At 40.6% G+C, this 21,142-nt stretch overlaps 1 protein-coding gene across 1 annotated transcript; it reads left to right on the forward strand.

Annotated features, from left to right (window-relative positions):
• The first annotated feature begins 11,199 nt into the window (after positions 1-11,199).
• LOC131230924 (uncharacterized) lies at positions 11,200-19,466 on the forward strand. Its single transcript, XM_058226948.1, has 3 exons — positions 11,200-11,354; positions 15,090-15,413; positions 18,982-19,466. The coding sequence occupies exons 1-3, from the start codon at positions 11,279-11,281 to the stop codon at positions 19,125-19,127; spliced, it is 546 nt and encodes a 181-aa protein (XP_058082931.1). The 5' UTR covers positions 11,200-11,278; the 3' UTR covers positions 19,128-19,466.
• The last annotated feature ends 1,676 nt before the right edge of the window (positions 19,467-21,142 follow it).

A 21,142-nucleotide genomic window follows, 5' to 3' on the forward strand; every position in this document is an offset into this window, starting at 1 on the left:
AACTTGTAGGCTTGAACTTGAACTCGGCTCAAGCTATTAACCAAGTCGAACTGAGTTGACCAATCAGGCTACAAGTAGGGGTGTACACGAACCGAGATAGCTCAGTTAGCTCGCTTGACTTGGCTAGAAAAAGCTTGAATCATCTCTGTTTGAAGCTGAGTTCGATCCAAGTCGAGCCATTTTTTAGAGCTCAAAAATGAGTTCGAGCTAAGTTTGAGCTGGCGCAGCTCGACTCGGCTCGAATCGATATGTAGCTCGAACCGGCTTGACTCGGTTAGGTATGTATAAAAACTTACAAAAATAAAAAAACCTAGCCACTCCCTCCCCTTTCTATTTTTCCAATTTGTTTGAAACTTAAAACCCACTTGACCGTGACCAGCTCTCTGCCACCCTCCCTCTCTGCTCTTGTCTGACCAGCGACCAGCTCAGCTCCCTGCTTGCCTCCCTCTCTCTCTCTGCTCTCGTCCGACCAGCGACCAGCTCAGCTCCCGTCCGACCAACGACCAGCTCAGCTCCCTGCGTGCCTCTCTCTCTTTGCTCTCGTCCAACTAGCGACCAGCTCAGCTCCCTGTCTCCCTCTCTCTCTGCTCTCGTCCGACCAGCGACCGGCTCCCTGCCTCCCTGACGTAGGGGAGGACGTGAGGTCGAGCACCGTCTTCCTCAAGAGGATAACTATTCTGAATCCACGGAACTTCTCTGGACTCCTCACAGAGACTTCTCGAATCCACGAGGAAAGAAAGTAGAAAATAGAAATAAATTCTAATAAATTCGAAATTGATTGATGAATAATTGATAATTGTCTAATGTGTCTCCTTACACCATTAATATAGGAAAAAATAAACTAAAATTCATAATTACCAAAAATAGCAAAATTCTAACTCTAATAAAAATCCTAATTTTAATAAAACTCTTCTGAGGCCTAATTTCTAAAAATAAAAATTACAAATAAACTTTCTCTAGAAGAGTCCTAGTATAACTAAAAGTTATTTCTAAAAGGAAAGAAAATCTAAAACTCTAAAAATATTTAAAAAATCAGAATTACTAAAAATAGTAAAATTTTCCTAAAAATTCGTTTTTGAGCTGAAAGCGCGCCTTTTCTGACGAAACGGACAGATGCGACCCACAAAGTGGGTCGGTTCACCTCGGATGGCCCATTTCAGTAAAGATTGATAGGTTGTGCGCCCCGTAACGATACCCGGATCAAAAGTTATAGTCAATTCACGGTCCATCTTCTTTTGGCTCAACCATGCTAGGAACGTGTCTGTGACAGGTTCTACATCAGACCCCTCCACTTGAAAAAAACTCGTCCTCGAGTTACGCAAGAGACTTAGCACATGAGTCTGAGATAACTTCTGACGCCGATGTTCATTAGCCTTTTTTTATACTTGGCATTAAGCTTTTGAGCCGACACAATACATATACTCATGTTTTCCTTAACTTGACTAATATTGATTAGTTCCTTCACATCTGTCTTCAAGATATCATATTTTTTCTGATAATGTGGGCAATTAGGCGGACTTGCCCCTGCGACGGGATCAACGTGATTTTGCATATCTCGTATGGGAGGTAATTTATTAGGGAGTTCATCGAGCACAACCCCCTTGAACTCCTACGATACTGGTTCCAAATCCTCTAGGATATTCACAGGCTCCACATATTTTTTCTCTTCAACTAATGCATATATCTCCCGTTTCCTCAGATTGTTTAACAAAAGCCTGTTCAGTCATGAGAGATTGTCCCTCCACTTTAGAAGTCTTGAGTTGGTTCACCGTTCCCATAGGGGTCACATGTTTGCCACTGATGAATCCCGTGGTTTGTTGCAGCTCCGTTTTGAACCGGTCACCTCTCGCCGACAAATAATAGGATTTCTCTGCATAACGCTTTAATGATTGATTATCTTACCAATAATTTTGATTTTGTTGGAATAATACCTGATCGTAATTAGTAGGGAAGAATCATATGCACAATAACTTCTTCATCCGCGACCACATGTGGATTGGCGCCTTCATCCATCTCGTTCGCTCGAGTTGAAGTTGTTCTCACCAATCTGAAGCTCTGCCCGTCAACTTGTAGGCCACGAGTTTAACTTTCTTTTCTTCCATTATGTTCATGTAGTCGAAGAAATGTTCGACTTTAAGCAACCAATCGATGAAGTCCTTGAAGTAGAGTTGACCATTAAAACTAGGAAGATCGACTTTCATCTTGAATTCTTGATCCATCCGATCCATCTGATCAATGGCTCGTCTAGGATGTGTAAAATCATGTCGCTAGATCCCACTTTATTAGGAGTGATCCTGTGGTTCACTGATAGCGTCGCCCTACGATCAATATGATTACGAATTCTAACAATTGTTGATGGTGGATCACCACCATGAACACGGAGCTGCCCTAGGGCCTCCGCCAAACGATCTGTCATGCGATCGATGGAAGCCTGCAGCCCTTGCATGGCTTGCCGATTCTCTCGCCGTGCTGCTTCGAAAGCTGCCGCCGTTAAAGGTAAATTCCCTGGAACACCGCCCATGAGATTGTTGCCCGACCCGTCGTTAGAAGCCATCAATTCGAGGAGAAGCCTCGCTTTGATACCAAACTGTCGCAGGGGAGGACATGAGGTCGAGCACCGTCTTCCTCAAGAGGATAACTATTCCGAATCCATAGAACTTCTCTGGACTCCTCATAGAGACTTCTCAAATCCACGAGGAAATAAAGCAGAAAATAGAAATAAATTCTAATAAATTCGAAATTGATTGATGAATAATTGATAATTGTCTAATGTGTCTCCTTACACCATTAATATAGGAAAAAATAAACTAAAATTGGTAATTACCAAAAATAGCAAAATTCTAACTCTAATAAAAATCTTAATTCTAATAAAACTCTTCTAAGGCCTAATTTTTAAAAATAAAAATTGCAAATAAACTTTCCCTGGAAGAGTCCTAGTATAACTAAAAGTTATTTCTAAAAGGAAAGAAAATCTAAAATTCTAAAAATATTTTAAAAAAAACAGAATTACTAAAAATAGTAAAATTTTCTTAAAAATTCATTTTTGAGCTGAAAGTGCGCCTTTTCTGACGAAACGGACAGATGCGACCCACTTTGTGGGTCGGTTCACCTCGGATGGCCCATTTCAGTAAAGATTGATAGGTTGTGCACCCCGTAACGATACCCGGATCAAAAGTTATAGTCAATTCACGGTCCATCTTCTTTTGGCTCAACCATGCCAGGAACGTGTCTATGACAGGTTCTACATCACTCCCTCTCTCTTTGCTCTCATCTGACCAGCTCGCCCCGCGGCCAGTCCCTTTGCTCGTCCCGCCCGACCAACAACCCAACTACGCCACTCTCTCTGCCCGACCAGCAGAGGCCCTCCACCTTTCTCTAGTCATTCGTCGCCGCCCCGATGAGCAACAACCCGCTTGATCAGTCCACCCACCGCCTGCCTTGCCTGCCGATAAGCACTTAAATCGAACTCGAAAGCTCAAACTTGGCTCGAACTGGTCCGATTGCTTACCGAGCTTGGTCAGGCGATGCTCAACTCAGTTCAGCTCGTATGCAGCTCTAGGCATACTGATCCCACCACACATGAGACAATTGGGGTGGCCCACCTTTACTGTGTGCGCCCCAAAAAATAAAAATTCATTGGGCCTAGCCTTAAGGCCCATAGGCTGAAGCCACCTATACCTGTGGACCTAATAACTTATTGGGGATGTGTATTTACCCACCCAACAACTAGGCTGAGCCCAATGCTTGAAAATTGGTGGGCCGGGTAATCAGACTATAGGCTCAATTTAGCCGAACTAAATTCCTTAGCTCGCTGGTTCAGCTGAGCCATGACTCAATTCCATGGCTCATGGGCTAGACTTGGACATGCTTGGGGTGATAAAAGACTCCCATGTCTTTTCTTCGCCTGCCTAAAAGATATTGACGTCTATAAATGCCCCTCTTCGAGTCCTCTGCACATGTCCCATATATGGATGGCCATAATTGGGTGACCTAAGACCCTTGGTGCCTGCCCACTTGAACCGAACATGAACTTACTAGGTAGAGCCTGCAGCCTATATGAATAGTCAGCCAGAACTCATTTTCCATTGCCTCTCTTTCTGGTTAAGGTTACAAGAGATTTGAGCTATCCACATCTTCTTTTTTGTTGGATGTGATGGGATCTGATCCATGTCCTTAGCTTTGTGACCCATGTGGCCTATTTGCATGTATCTAGGAAAAGCGACCAAGCATGCATTGATTGGTACACCTAAGTGAGGCCTACTTTTGGACTTAGCCATGTGGTGGGCCTGATAAGCTAAGGACCGGATAAGATCCCATCTGATCCACTAAAAAAAAAATTAAAGAATAAGATGACCGTTTTTGCCCATCATTAGAGGTTTGTTTCGCTCTACAATCATAATCTTTTGGTAAATTAATATGAAGTGGGTGGGTTGATATTTTTGTCAATGGCTACAACTTTGTTCGAAAATCCTGTGACCCTAAGCCGTGTGGCCCATTCATGATGTCTATGTTATATTCACCCTCTTCACTGGTTATCCCAGCTCATATTACGAGGTGGACTTGAGATCAGATGAATTGAAAACGTCAAAACTCAAGCTACAACAAGAAATAGTGGGATTGAAAGCATATGAAGGGGTTAGATGGCATATAAACATCATAATGAGCTTAAAAAAATTCAATGGCAGGCATTTCCATTCACATTTTTTTGAATTTTCTTAATGCGATTGAGCATCTATCGATGGCATCGACAATTGATCGATGGAAAGGAGTGGTTTGTTGATGACATCAACAGACTCTATTACAGACAAATTTAAGATATTAGAAAGCAATCTTCACAATGTCCTCAATCTTCACACTTCATTGCTCGTTTTTCGTACTCAATCCTCCATCCCTACTTCATCTCCATAGTATCTTCATATCATCGCTTTTCGCATATACGCCATCTTCACTTTATCTTTGCCGGACCCAGAGAAGTCGCAAAGAACTTAAACTTCTCTGCAGGAACCAACTTCGTAAGCATGTTAGTTGGATTAATGATTGTGTGAATTTTCTCAAGAGTCACGCCTCATTCCTCAAGCACTTGTCGGATAAAATGATGACGCACATCAATATGTTTAGTTATAGAATGGTAAACCGAGTTCTTAGCCAAATTTATCGCACTTTCACTATCATAATTAACTGGCACAACCTCCTACTGAAGCCCAATATGATTTATCATCATTTTCAACCAAACATATTTTTTGAACGCTTTTGTTACCGCCATATACTTAGCTTTGGTTGTGAAAAAAATCACTACAGACTGAAGCTTAGACATCCAACTGATCTCTCCACCCGTTAACACAAATGATTCACCGAAAGTTGATATTCTATTATCCACACTGCCTGCATAATCTAAATTTACATATCCTACTAACTTGTCTCCTAATTTTTTGAATGTCGAGACGTATTCTCGCATACCCTGAATGTATCGAAGTAACTATTTCATTGCCTTCTAGTGTTACTTTCCAGGGTTAGCCATGTATCTACTAACAACAACCACCATATGCAAAATATTTGGTCTCATACAGACAATGACATACATCAAGCCGCCAACTGCACTCGAATAAGGCATAGACATAACATGCTTTTCTTCATCTGTTTCAGGATACTGTTCGGAATAAAGCAAAAAATGAGCCACGTGGGGAATGCTAATTGGTTTTGCCTTATCCATCACATACTTCATCAATACATTCTCAAGGTATTCAGCCTGAGATAACCAAAGTCTACTCATCTTCCTATCTATGTGTATGTTAATGCAGAGAACCATCTTTGCAGCCCACAGATCTTTCATCTCGAATGTCCCTGATAGTTGACCCTTCAATATATCGATTTCAGACATGTTATGGCTGGTAATGAGCATGTCATCAACATACAATACCAATATAATGAACTTTTCATCACTCGATGTCTTGAAATACATATAATGATTATACTCATTCTTGGTAAACTTCTGACTCATTATGAAATAATCGAATTTATTATACCACTACTTAGGCAACTGTTTCATGCCATAAAACGATCTCTTCAACTTATAAACTTTGTTCTCTACCCATCATATTTCAAGTCCTTCTGGTTGCCTCATGTAAACAATCTCTTCCAATTCTCCATGCAGGAAAGCAATCTTCGCATCCATTTGTTCCGGCTCAAGATTGTATTAGGCAACCAGCATCAATACGAATCTAATAGATATTTGCTTCAATACAGGTGTGAATATCTCAATAAAGTTGACACATTCTCTCTGAGTATATCCCTTTACTACCAACCTAGCTTGTATCTATCATGTTTCTTCTTGAAAATTCACTTACACTCGATCGCTTTACGGTCAACGAGAAGCCCACTAACTCCTGCATCTCATTCTTGTATAAGAAGTCCATCTTATTATCCATTACCACTTTTCACTTTTCAACATATACATCATCAAGAGCTTCCCGAAAAGTAGATGGATTTTCCTCATCCATAATGAGAGAAAATGCAGTATTCGGGTCATCCATGTATCTCGATGGTAACTTACAATCCTTTGGTGGATTCTTTTTCATAGGTGGCTAATCCACCTGCTCATGTACTTCTTCTTACGTCTCAGTATCAGTCTGCGTCTCATTTTTATTTATCTGAATGTCCATAACCAACTTTTCCACTTCCTTATGCTTATCTTTACATAACAAGCATCCCTCATCGAATTTGACATTATAACTAAAAATATTTTCTATGTAACCCGGTCATATATCCTGTACCCCTTCACACCACCACTATAGCCAACAAAAATGTACTTATTAGCCCTTTGGTCTAACTTATCTCTATTAACTGACGGTACGCGATAGTAAGCATCGCAATCAAGAAATTGTAGCCTTGAGTAATCTACCCGCTGATCACTTTATACTTCCTTTGAAATTTTGCAATCAATAGCTGTAGAAGAGGACTGATTCATCAAGTATCAACCCGTATTAATGGATTCAAACTATATTTTCTTGCTCAACCCAACATTATTCATCATGCGTTGGGTCCTCTCCAAGAGAGTTTGATTTATCTGCTCAATCATATCATTTTGCTCTGGTGTATGGCGCACTATGTTATGTATCACGATCCTTTTATCTTTACAAAAAATGATTGAATTTCCAAGAAGTAAATTTTCACCATTATATCCTCGACACTTTCACCTTTCGCCCTGACTATTTTTTCATCATTGCCTTCCATTATTTGAAGTTAATGAGAACCTCATATTCACATTCTAGAAATTAAACTCACATCTTTCTGAAATAGTTATCAATGAATGTAACGAGTCATATGACCCTCTACTAGAAACTACGGTGATGACCCCTATACATCAAAATGCACATAATCTAGAATCCCCCTTTAGGACGCAATTGAACCCGATGAATTTGCACCCAAGTGCCTCAAGTACACCTAGAGATATCAAACCCTTCATTGACTCAAGAACATGTCTCACATCGGTCAAGATACGCTCCATGCCACCCAATATCTTGATGCTCACCAATCAAACACCAATCATGTTATGGGCATTGTCATTACCCATAAACACCTTACCACTATTGCATTCACTATAGCTGGTGAACCAACTCCTGTGAGAGGTCATGTGATATGAAGCCCCCATCTCCAAAATCCATTCACTGTCAAAGTATCTGGATTTTGATGCGGTCAGTACGTCATTACCACTCGCCTCCTCACTGGATTCCAAAGTGTTGGCCACTCTGGAAGAACTCTTTGATTTCTCATTCCTAGACTTAGGATTCTGACAATCCTTCTTCATATAGCCTATACCCATTCACACCACCACCATAGCAAAAAAAGTACTTATTAGCCCTTTGGTCCAATTTATCTCTCTTAACTGACGGTACGTGAGAGCAAGCATCGCAATCAAAAACTCGTAGCTTTGAGTAGTCTACTTGCTGATCACTCCACACTTCCTCTAAAATTTTACAATCAATAGCTATATAAGGGAATCGATTCACCAAGTATCAAGCCGTGTTAATGGCCTCAATCTATATTTCTCTTCCTAACCCAACGTTATTCATCATGCATTGGGTTCTCTCCAAGAGAGTTCGTTTCAATTGCTCAATCATATCATTCTGCTCTGGTGTATGGTACACTATGTTATGCATCACGATCCCTTTATCTTCACAAAAATGATTGAATTCCAAGAAGTAAATTTCTCACTATTATTTGTCCTCAACACTTTCATCTTTCGCCTTGACTATTTTTTCATCACCGCCTTCCATTGTTTGAAGTTAGTGAGAATCTCGTATTCACTTTCTAGAAAGTAAACCCACACATTTCTGAAATATTTATCAATGAATGTAGCGAATCATGATGACCCTCTACCAGAAACTACAGGTGACGACCCCTATACATCAAAATACACATAATCCAGAATCCCTCTTTAGGACGCGATCGAACCCGATGAATTTGCACCCACGTGTCTCAAGTACACCTAGAGATATCAGACCCTTCCTCAACTCAGGAACATGTCTCACATCGGTCAAGATACGCTTTATACCATCAAACATCTTGATGCACACCGATCTAACACTAATCACGTTATGGACATTGTCATTGCTCATAAACACCTTACCACCATCGTACTCACTATAGCTGGTGAACCAACTCGTGTAAGAGGTCATGTGATACGAAGCTCCTATCTCTAAAATCCATTCATGTCAAAGTATCTGGATTTTCATGCGGTTAGAACATCACTATCACTCGCCTCCTAACTAGATTTCAAAGTGTTGGACACTCCGGAATAACTCTCTGATTTCTCATTCTTAGACTTATGATTCTGACAATCCTTCTTCATGTGCTATGTTATCCCATAATTCCAACGCTTAAGCTTGCCTTTGCCCTTGAATTTGAATTTTGATTGTGAAGATTAATTGTCCCGCTAAGAATTTATTTTCACTCGTAAATAGTGAATCTGTAAAAGCACTCATGTCACCGCTTTTCTTTCTCATCGTCTTCGACTGAAGGGTTAAGATAACAATCTCAACGCTAATGGTCATCCTACATTACATAAAGAGTCTTTGAACGACTCATACAACTCTTGAAGAGAATTCAACAGAATACATGCTTGATTTTCATCTTTCATCGCCTCATTCACATCTAATAATTTGCAAACAAGCCTATTGAAGTTACTAATGTGGGTCTCGAAGTCAACCCCCTCAGCCATCTTCAGATTAATCAAATATAGCTTCAGATACCAATGATTCTCAAAAGACTTTTTTTCGCATAGATATTCTCTAACTTTGCCCATGTATTAGTCAGAGTCTTCTCTCTCTTAACATTGTAGAGAACCTCATCCATTAAACATAATTGGATTAAGATGTTGTCTTTTGAATATCTAACTTGTTCCACTCTTTTTCTTTCATTGTTTCCGATCGCTTTCCAATGAGTACATCTTACAATTCTTGGTAAACTAGTAGGTTATTCATTTTCACCTTCTATAGTTCAAAGTTATTTTTCCCAGAATACTTCTCTATATCGAACTTCATGTTAGATGTCCTAGATACTTTTTCTTCATATTCAATTTGCTTCTCAGTGTTATCTCTGATACCACTTGTTGGGACTCATAGAAGCACACAGAGAGGAATCAAACAAAATAACCACAATCATATAAGCAAATCCAACAAGAGAATAATATGAATTTACGTGGAAAAACCCTTGTAGGAAAATACCACGGTACAAAGTGAGAATGCACTATGAAAAACCAAGTTAGAAGAGATAAAACCTTACTAATCAAAGCCCTAAGAGGAAAAGCCCTATCTTTTGTCTTTCAAAACCCTCTCAAACTCTTAAGCACGTTTTAGAGAGAACTCTTAAGTATACCCTAATCTCGATTATACCTGATATATTTACTATTGCAACAAGAATAGGAAATAAATCATGGACTTATGCAGTTCTGTACGCACCTTCTATTGGACCTTCGATGGTATCAACAATCAATAATGAGTACCAGTATATAATCAAAGAACATTTGATGCCATCGAGTAGCAATCCAAAATTATCCACCAATCAACAAAGATTTTTCTGAATTTTCTTGATGGAATCGAACATCTATCGATAGCATCAACTGCTGCTCAATCAAATTAAATAATCCATCAATGACATCAACAAACTCTATTACAAACATATTTAAGACATTAGACAACATGCCATAACTTTTGACCACGTAAACAAGAACTACCCGGTGATAGACAAACTTGGCTTTAAATGATGACTACGATGATGAGTTAATAACCTTTGATCAGATGGTTGGGATCATTTAATCAACGTGATTTCCTGGCAATGCTACACCTAGAGATAACAGCATTTAATGATGTTGTTAACCATCAAAGTAGTAATCATGATCTACTTTTAGACAATTCAAACTCTTCCAGTCTTCCATAACATAACATAACCATTTTATCCTATGGTTACTCGCATTGAGGGGAGATTGAAGAGGAGATTCACAGTAGTAACCAACACCGCAAACATGTATGTGATCCAGGCCATTCATCAAGTTGGGCCCATCACAAACATTCCATGATCGAAAAATCACACCGCACCACTTTTCAGACCTATTATGTTTATGATTTTTAATCTCAATCAGAAATTACATATCATTAGCATTTGATATAACTAAAAGTCTAAAACGTTCCACTCTTTGAGTCACATAGATTGAAATAGTCTAACCCACGAGTTTTTTGCTTGAATAAAGTGGGCCCCACCATTTAGATACCTCTTTGCCAGAAATCGGGCCAACCCTCTTGTTGGGTGCCCTCCAAGATATTAAAAATAGCTGATGACTTAGTAAAACTTACCCAAAGACTTTTCATCCATCCATTCTTTCGTGGCCCACCTGTTGATGATGGATGGATTGGATCTTATGCTTATTTTCTACTCTTATAGAAATGTTTGCCTAGAAATTAAGCTAAGAAAGTTAGCTGAGGAAGTCTTTGATTGACCAGAAATTTAAACAAGAGCGTTGTGTAGAACCTTCCAAGCAGCCTACAATGGCCCATCTTGTGGGTCCTACCAAAGACCAGGATCACTAAAGTTCAAAATAAGGTTCCAGTCATTTTTATTGTTTTTATTTTATTTTTTCCACATTGGAGTCTTGCATTCAGCTACTTTCTTATATACTTTCTTATAAATAGTCATTTTAAAACCTTAACAACATCCACGTAAGAGAATCTCTCAAAGCTCTAGCTATTATATTATAGCCAGCTTCACCATCTCTTCCATAGCTAGAATGGCTTCTTCATGTGGGTTGATGGCTCTCCCTTGCATGGCTCTTGCACTCATGCTATGTGTGCATGGTTCGCTGGGTATATATGCAGCCTCCCATGAATTTTTTATTTTTTAAAATCTATAATGATTTTATATTGAGAAAATAGCTTTTTTTATTTTAAGATTTCAATGTATGCTTATGGTTAGAGATATCACATGGGGCATGTTTGGGAGAGTTCACCTCATTTTAGTTAATTGTAATTGTGTATTTGGGTGTGTTTGGTTGCACTGAATCTTATGAAATTGCAAGAAATTTTGAGCCAAAGCAAGCTGACTAATTATGAATTTTATGATATATGGTGCAACCAAACACACCCTTAGAGATCGTGTTTCTTTTTATTAAGGATTGAAGTTATTCTTGATGATTAATAACCAAGATTTTTAAATACATAATTATAATTAACTAAAATGAGATGAATTGATTTTAAGTGTATGTCAAACATGACTTTATATATATTTTGCCATTGTATCTGAAAGATTTATATTTTTTTTTTTGTTGATTGAGCGGGATCATCTGCAACTTTTGTAGAGAATATTTTATTCTACTACTCTGATTGTAGGGCCTACTAGGTTTTTATGGGTGCAATCCAACCTGTTAGGAGGGCCACTCCACCAAGAAAGCAGGACTCCTTGGGAATAAGACCGATGCAGACCTAACGCGCTTGTGCATGTGAATTTAGAATTTTGTTGGTGGATGCATCCATTGGTTTTATGGTGTGGCCCACATATTAATTATAATTATACTTTTTAAAGACTTTTTATCATCATAGTGGACTTACTTGATATATGGTAGAGGACATTATGATTGTGATGTATGTGATTTATTCTTGCTGTCCTTTCATTTTTTTCAGCTCATTTTAATGCATGAGAGCTAAAAAAGAGGTAGAGGACAATATGATTGTGATGTATGTGATTTATTCTTGCTGTCTATTCATTTTTTTCAGCTCATTTTTATGCATGAGAGCTAAAAATGAGGTAGATCGAAGTCTCTAGTAGGCCACACCATAAAAAACAGTGGTAATTGAACAACTGTCATTGAAAACTTCTCGGGGCTCCGAAAGTTTTGGATTAAGCTGATATTTCTGTTCTTCTTCTGTCAAAATCTGTGTGACCCAGTCAACATGTTGGATAGCAAATAAACATTACAGTTAGCGTAAGAAAGTTTTTAATGATGGGCGTTTAATCACCACCGTTTTCCCATGGTGTTGTCCGCGTGATATTTGGATCTACCTCATTTTTTCGGATCATGGTCTAAAATAATAATATAAAATGGATGGACGGCATTGATAAAACATACACATCATTGTGGGGCCCACAGGACACCGTCCAGCAGCGAGGCTGGCAGCGTCAGTATGCAATCCGCGTTCCAATAGATGATTGAAGAACATCTACACGCTTAGATGAATCATTGACTTTTACATGCATATTAATAGCGGTAACGGCAGTAGAAAAAGCATTTTTCCACGCATGCTTCCAAAGGTCTTTTTCTCATTTGTACTGCTAAATATTAGTTACTGTAATCTCAAACTCTATAACCAGTCATGACATGGTTGTACGAGATCCAACTCATACAACAAGTTCAACCGACCAAGAAAATGAGACACACCAAAAATCAGGCCGATCCAACCGTTGGATGGTCGAATTTATCCTAGGGGTGCACTGTATGGTTGGATCAGCCTAAGTTTTCAGCATGTCTCATTTTCATGGTGGCACTGCCTTTCAGGCCGTCGGATGCTGCACGTGCACCATGTCGGGCCCACACTCCTGCAACTCTTGTACGTGAGATGTGCTCTTTCCTCTTTTTGCGTCAGTTGGACGATAGGTTTATCATCCAAGTAGTTGTACGTGAGACATCCAGCAGAATTCAGCTTCCCATGAATCCCATCCACTGACGCGGTTTTGCTGGTGACGCCGCCAGCAGCCAGGTGACCAGTGGTCGGTGCAATGTGGACCCACCACAATGTATATGTTTTATCCACGCAGTCCATCCATTTCGAAAGATAATTTTTGAGCTTTAAAAAAATAAAAAAAGAAAAGAAAAAAGAAGGTAGATCTAAATCTCAGGTCGACCACACCATGGGAAAACATTAGTGATTGAAACCTACTAAGGCCCATTGTAATGGTTATTTGACATCTGACTTGTTGATTAGGTCATGAAGACTTAGATGAAGGGATATATATATATATATATATATATATATATATATATATATATATATATATATATATATATATATATCAACTTGATCAAAAAATTTTGTGGCCCCGAAGAAGTTTTTAATAGGGGAGTTTAGTCAACACTGTGCAGTTTACTAGAGATTTGGATCAACCTCATTTTGGGGATCATACTTGATCATACCATAAAATGATCCGAAAGAATGGGTGGACGGCATGGATGAAACACATATATCACAGTGGGGCCCACGGAGCACCGACCACTAGTGGCAAGTAGAGTTGGGTAGAATCCGACTCAATCCGGTGGATCCAACCCGATTTGAACCGAACCAAAGGCCTAGATCGGTGCGGATCGAGTAGGACCACTTAGATCCAATCGTACATTGGATCAACTTCAGATCGTGGTCAATCCAAACCGATTCGATCCGAACCGAAATCCGAACGAACCTCAACCCCTCTTTCTCTACCCGAAGGAGGCACCGCACCCACCCATCTCTCCTCATTTCTCTCCTGATTTCCCTCATCTCCTTCCTTCTCTCCTTCTTTCTCTCCCGATTTTCCACATCTCCTTCTTTCTCTACCTCTCTCTCCTTAGACTCAACTCGATCCAACTCGATTCGGTTTCCCAGACCGAGTCAGACTCGATTTGGGTCAGGCCAACAAGGATTCGAATCGGATCGAGTCAGCCCTACTGGACTCGGTCCTGGATTGGATCGAGTTCATGTCAGGTTCTTGAAAAATCGAATCGAGTCAGATCCAACTCGACTCGATGCCCACCTCCAGTGGCAGGGAGAGTAGCCAATCCCCGTTACTCATCCAACAGCCACAGTATTGCCAACATGTCATTTGTGTGTGACATCCAACATGTTCAAAACGTTGAGCCCACCACTGATCTCACATGGCACAAAAATCAGGCAAATCCACTCATCAGGTGGACCATACATCAGCTTGAATGGAATGGACGGATGTCCATTATTTTTTACTGTGTGGCCCACATGATGACGTGATAAGCCTGATTTTTGCATCAAGCCTTCTCCATGCAAGGGTGGATCGGATGTCCTTCTTACACATGATACATTGTCACCTATGCACTAGCTAGTCGACACTTCAATCGAGACCCTCCAAATCATGCACATGAAACTTCAATCAAGACCCTCCAAATCATGACTATCCCTAGATCACACTGATCATATGTTCTAACCATCCATTTCATGCCTATTGATTTAAGGTTAAGAATAAAACGAACAATGGTCGATATTCAACTAGCAAAATTATATGGTTAAGATCAATAGATCTGTGGGTACTTTGCTCCATGATCACAAGAATATCATTAATATCCCTGGAATCACACTGATAAGAAGACCCAACCATCGATTTTGTGCAGATCAGATGAACGGTTAAGAATAAAAATGGTCAATGGTCGGTATTTAGCGAGCAAATCAGATGGTTAAGACCAGTAATCTGTGTGAACTTTTCTCTACGCTCCGCCCAAAGTGTGGGCCCATGTGTTCGACGGCCAGGATTGACATTTCTGTATCCCGCGTGTGTACGGTGGATTATTTATTTTTAACTAACGGTTAGGTTGGCGTGGCTTGTAGGTAAGGTCACGTGCGAGAACCTGGACAAGAGCACGTGCGCGTTCGCTGTTTCATCATCCGGCACGCGCTGCGTGCTCGAGAAGCATGTGAGGAAAGGATGGGAGGAGTACACGTGTGGCTCATCAGAGATCGAGGCGGAGAAATTAACGGACTGGATTGAAACAGATCGGTGCATCGAGGCGTGTGGGCTTGATAGGAACACGCTCGGGATATCAACCGATTCTCTCTTGGAATCTCATTTCACACAGAACCTTTGCTCTCCGCCGTGTTATCAGAACTGTCCCAACATCGTTGACCTCTACTTCAACCTCGCTGCTGGTGAAGGTGAGTCTACTCGCGGCACGTGTGCCAACATGGCATACGTGTAAGTTCATTTCATAAATTGGGTTTGCCACACGTGTATTAGAAAAAAAAAAAGAAAAAAGAATGGTTGTTTTAAAATCTGACCGACGGTATATATTTAATGGAGCTCTGTTGAGCCCACACGTGTGTAGAAGGCATGTACATGCCACACATGTGCCAGCATGGCGCATAGGTGCAAGTTCTAATCCGTTCATCAATGAGATATCACTGTGGTCCACTTGTCAGGTAGGCCGCAATTCAATGAACAAATGGATAGCTGAAAAAGACTTGCTGAAGTTTTCTTACTCGCTGAACTGTTTCTAAACTTGTGGTCCATTTGATGAACGGATCAGATTTATATTGTGCCCAGAATATCCACCATGTTAGATCTACCAGATGGACGGCTTGGATATTGTACTTGTTAGCTGCCATGTCACTCGTGATGGGTTGTGCTGACTTGCATTGTACAGAGCGTCTGGACGTATGAAAGCTCTGTTAGCTGATGAAGAGACTAGACTGATATTTGGGCCATGCGAGCTGTGGGCCCCAATTCCTGAACGGCCCGGGTTTAAGTCAAGGTCTAAAGTCACGGTGAACCAAGATATATTGATTGACTGCACAATACTGCCACTCTTCCACCATCACCCATACATAATGTGGCCCACCATATCTACGGTTCAGATCGCCAATACAGCCATGCTTTTGATGATAGATGGTGCTAATTTGTCATGGAAAACTAGCTGAATATGACCGTTGGGGATGACCATCATCTCTTTAGGGTTATGACCATACTAGATGAGTATGATGTAATGGCTGTATTGGTTCACCAATATTTATTATAGCAGACTGTAGTTCAATCAAATTTTCCGTATAAAATATATACAAATAAGTAGATGTAGAGCAAATTAGGTGAGACCCAAGTCCGTGAGGCTTGATTGTGGGGCACACAATGATATATGTGCCTTAGATCCACACCATCCAAACATTTTAATAATTCATTTTAAGCATGTTTCAAAAAATTGAAGCGGACTTAAATCTTAGGAAGACCACACCACATGAAAAAGTCATGATTGAATTCTTACTATTAAAAGCTCCATGAACTCCACCAAAATGTTTATTTTTCATCTAACATGTTGACGAGGTCAAAAGGATGACCACAAAAATATTATCTTGTTTTGTAACTTAAAAGAAGTTTTTAATGGTCAACTTCCACAATTTCCTATACTATGGTTCATTTGAGATTTGAATATGCTTCATTTTTTTTTTGGATCGTGCCTCAAAATGGGCTTTTAATATGGATGGGTAACATGAACGTAGTGCCTCAAAATGAGCTTTTAATATGGATGGATAACATGAACGTAGTCACGTACAGCACATCACGATGGGCCACACAGCCAGGGTCCCACCCACCTCGGTCGATCCCTGCCCACACATGTGGTATCTAATCCGCCTCTTAACCCTGTTGACATAACTGGATTTACTTCCACTTATTGGGGATGATACTTTCAAAATATAATTTTTTTAACAGTGGCACGTAACCTAATCAAAGCCAATCACATCGAGTTACATAAGTGTCTGTAGTGATGAAATTGCCTTTATCAAAGATGATACTTTCAAAACATGATTTTTCTTACGGCCTGTAGGTAACCTAATGAAAGTTTGTCCCATCGAGTCACAGGAGAGTTTGTAGTGACCAAATTACCTTTATCAAAGATGATACTTTCAAAACATGATTTTTCTTATGGCCACAGGTGAAACATAATTTTTCTAACCTATTCATCCTGTCACATCGAGTCACATAAGCGTCGTGACCAAATTGCCTTTATTAGGGATAATACTTTCAAAACATGATTTTTCTTACGGCTGCACGTAACCTAATCGAATCCTGTTACACCGACTCGCATAGGTGTCTGTAGTGACCAAATTATCGTCACTAGTGATGATACTTTCAAAACATGATTTTTCTTACGGTAGCACGTAACCTAATCAAATTCTATCACATGGAGTCACATTAATAACCAAATTACATGCAATCCGCGACATGGTGGGCTGCCAAGGGACCAGAGCTGGGCAGAAATGGGACCGATCCGATCCGAACTGAAGGCTAAGATCGGGTCAGATCGAGTTGGCCCAGTCAAATCCGCTTGTAAATCGGATCAAGTTCGAATCAATGGTTAATCCGGACAGATCCGATTCGGAAGTCGATTCGATCCACGCAATGTTTATTCAACACTGTTTCCTGTAATGTTGTTCACTTGAGATTGGGATATACCTCGTTTTGTTTTTAATACCATAAAATGATCTAAAAAAATAGATAGACGGCATGGATGAAATAAATACATCATGGTGGGGTCCACTGAGCATCGACTACCAGTCATTGGCTAGTGGCATAGGGAGTAGCCTATCCCTCTTCTCACTCGTGGCTCAAGGTGCCTCGAGCACTAAAGTCTTTGCAAATGAAGTTCCTACATGGAATGCGAGGTGGGTCCCACTGTGATGTTTGTGATAAATCCACACCGTCCATCCGTTTTGGGAGCTCATTTTAGGACATGTGGCTAAAAATGGTGTATCCAAAACTCAAGTGGCCCTTACGTGAGAAAACAGTGTAGATTCAATGACCATCTTCCTCGATTTTCTCTCTCGTCCGGCACACTTGAGCTTTGGATCCACCTATTTATTGGTATCATGTCTTAAAATGAGCTCTCACAACTGATGGACGATATTGATTTCTTACAAATATCATTGTCGGCCCACATGGCATCCCAATGCAGCCATGCAGAATCCTCGTCCCAATTAGAAAAAATCCGAACGTAGATTGGCAGGTGTACCACGCACCAACCTAGTTGGTTTGGCGTATTGGCATCAGCAAGTTCTGTGGGTCCCATCATGAGGTACGTGTTATATTTAAACCATCCATCCATTCGGCGGGCTCGTCTTAAGGCTTGAGCTGAAAAATAAGACAGATTTACAGATCAAGTGGACCACGCTGCCAAAAGCAGTGGGGGATTGAACGTCTACCATTGAAACTCTTTTAGGGGTCAAGAAGATTCGATCTGAATCGTACCTAACCCGATCCGACTCGATTTCCTTAATCGAGTCGGACTCAGTTCGGGTTAGGCCAGCAGTGCAACGAATTGGATCGAGTCAGACGTTGAAAATTTCGGACCGCGGTCCGACTCGACTCGATGCCCACCTCTACAAGGGACTATGATGGCCCATTGGGCTTGGGCCTATTCCTCAAACTAAGCCCATTTATTATTAGGTTGGGCTAGGGCTGTGTCCGAGAGACTATTGGCCTAGCTCAACTCACTTTGGGTTTAAAGGATCATCACATATCATCCATGGTGGGGCACACTTAATGAACAACTCAGATCTTAGATAGAAGCCAGGGCCAGGTCTAAGATCCGGCTAGGCTCATTATTGAATTTATCTCAACCATCCATTTCCTTCTACACATGTTGCACACTTGATGATCGGTCCGAAGGCGGGACCCGCATGATTATAGGCTTGGATTTATGCTTAATCATCTAATTAATCATTTTATGTACAGGTGTATTTCTTCCCAAACTATGTGAATCACAGGGAGCAAATGCTCGTAGACAAATGGCTGAGCTCAAAAGCTCCGGCATCGTAGCGCCAGGACCCGAATCAGCGGCGAAGGGCATCGTGGTGGCCCCCGCAATGTCGCCGCTCTGAACTGTACCATCATTTCTTACATTTCATGTGAAACGTGTGAGGAAGATCATGTAGGGCATTTTAGATTAGTGTAAGATTATGATTATGTGTAATTGAGCTATGGTCCACCATGATCAAATGTGTACACGTGTGCATTCACGTGCAACTCACGTGGGACTGGTTATTTATTTATTTTTTATTTATCTTTATATCTTTCGTGTGATTTATTAAAATTCAAATGTTGGGAAGTTCTGATATGTTTACTTGGGTTGAAAATGGCACGTGTGTTGTGCTCGTGTGAATATAAGTGCTTGTTTTATTTGGTCATATACAAGAAATAAAAGAAATTATGTTTTTTTATTTTTGTCTTTTTTGGTAATTGGTAAATGGGAGTGAACCGTGCAATTTCTGCCCACGTGGCATACAACGATGAGATCCAAACCGTTCATTGTATTTCCAATTGCTAACGGGTATTTATCCGAAAATCTTGGATGATCCTAGCCTTTTAATTGATGGCATGCCCTGACCACTTAAAGAGAGAATCAGCAACGGTTCCAATTGCTTGGCACTAGATGGATGGCTCTGATTGATGCATCACCCAATATCGTGCACTAAATTTTACACGTGGCATGCACTTAACTCAAATCCAACCGTCCAAATTCACTATCCAAAAAGCCAAAAGTCATATTGAATGAACGGATCTAAACTCTGATCAATGAAAATATTTTTCTTAAATCAGGACACTTAACTACTTTTCATCCAACCATCCATTTTATGTCAATCAACGGCCAGATGGACTGTTAGTTGGAAGTGTGTTTAGTTGATTGAACTATTTCAAATCGTCTAATTATAAGGACGGTTTCTATACGAGTTAGATGAATACCACATCTCCAAGTTCCAACTTCATGTGTATGAAGCATCATATTCCGCCAGAGTAGCAAAACTTTCCCCATCTTTTGCAGCTTATCTGGGACTTTAAGAGTTGGGCCAGGCCAAAAGCCCATGACAGTTTTTAATTCTTAGGCCCACATCTGCGACGGTGTAAATATCAATGTTATATAAATCCTACAAGTCCAAATGGCTTTCGTACCAATGGATAGGATTGTATGAGAAGCAATGGGAAGCCTGAAAGGACGGCTTTGGATACATGTAAGACCTGTTGGGCCTGATATTTGGGCCTAATAGATAAATGGGTTTTGGATTGAGCTTTAATTTCAATAAAAAACCTAAAAAATAAACTGGTCGGTCGATCTTACGTACATGAGCCCAGCCCAAGCTGGACTGAGTGAGCATCAAGGCCAGGTTTGAACCAGCCCATTTTCTGGGCCCACAATACCAGCCCAAAGCCCAACCAATCTACATACCTTCTGCCTTCTGGTCCAGTGCAACCTCGCCGTTCACTAGATGGGCCTAAAATGAATTGGGCCAAAATGGTCCCATCACTAAAGCTATACACGAGTAGAACCGAGTCGAGCTTGGCATAGCTTGGACAATAGCAAACCCTAGTTCGAACTCGGCTCGGCTTAGTCCTCGAGCCTAACTGACCAGCTCGGCTCGATTCGGTCAGCAACTTGGGCCAGTTCGGATCGAGTTTGAGGACCGTGGGCTGGCCCAATTTTGCCAACCCAAGTCCCTCCATCTGTTTGGGCCAAGCCTTGAGGACCGTGGCTGGGGTCACCCATATTTGTGGTCCCAATTACTAATTAGGGTTTTGCATCTACCCAACAAACAAATGGGCTGAGCCCAATGTTTGAAAATTGGTGAGCCGAGAAATTGAACTATGGGCCCGGCTCTACCGAGGTAAATTTCTTAGCTCGCGGCCTTAGCTGAGCCAGGACTCAAGTCCATGGCTCATGGCCTAAACTTGGACATGCTTAAACCTAGCCCATTTCTCACTCCACCGACCATCACTATGATTTTTACTCTTTATGGCCCATCTTGAATCCTTCATGAGTGTCTATGATGTTGGTAGGCCTACAACGTCCATGTCTTTCATTTCAAAATTAATTATTGAATCTTTTATAAAGATTCGAATG

The sequence above is a fragment of the Magnolia sinica genome, chromosome 17, assembly GCF_029962835.1.
Source record: "Magnolia sinica isolate HGM2019 chromosome 17, MsV1, whole genome shotgun sequence".
Lineage (NCBI taxonomy): Eukaryota > Viridiplantae > Streptophyta > Magnoliopsida > Magnoliales > Magnoliaceae > Magnolia > Magnolia sinica.

Coding starts and splice junctions, on each gene's coding strand:
- LOC131230924 (XM_058226948.1), top strand. CDS start 11,279: ATGGCTTCTTCATGTGGGTTGATGGCTCTCCCTTGCATGGCTCTTGCA. Junction 11,355..15,089: donor ATGTGTGCATGGTTCGCTGG/GTATATATGCAG, acceptor CGTGGCTTGTAG/GTAAGGTCACGTGCGAGAAC. Junction 15,414..18,981: donor CAACCTCGCTGCTGGTGAAG/GTGAGTCTACTC, acceptor TTTTATGTACAG/GTGTATTTCTTCCCAAACTA.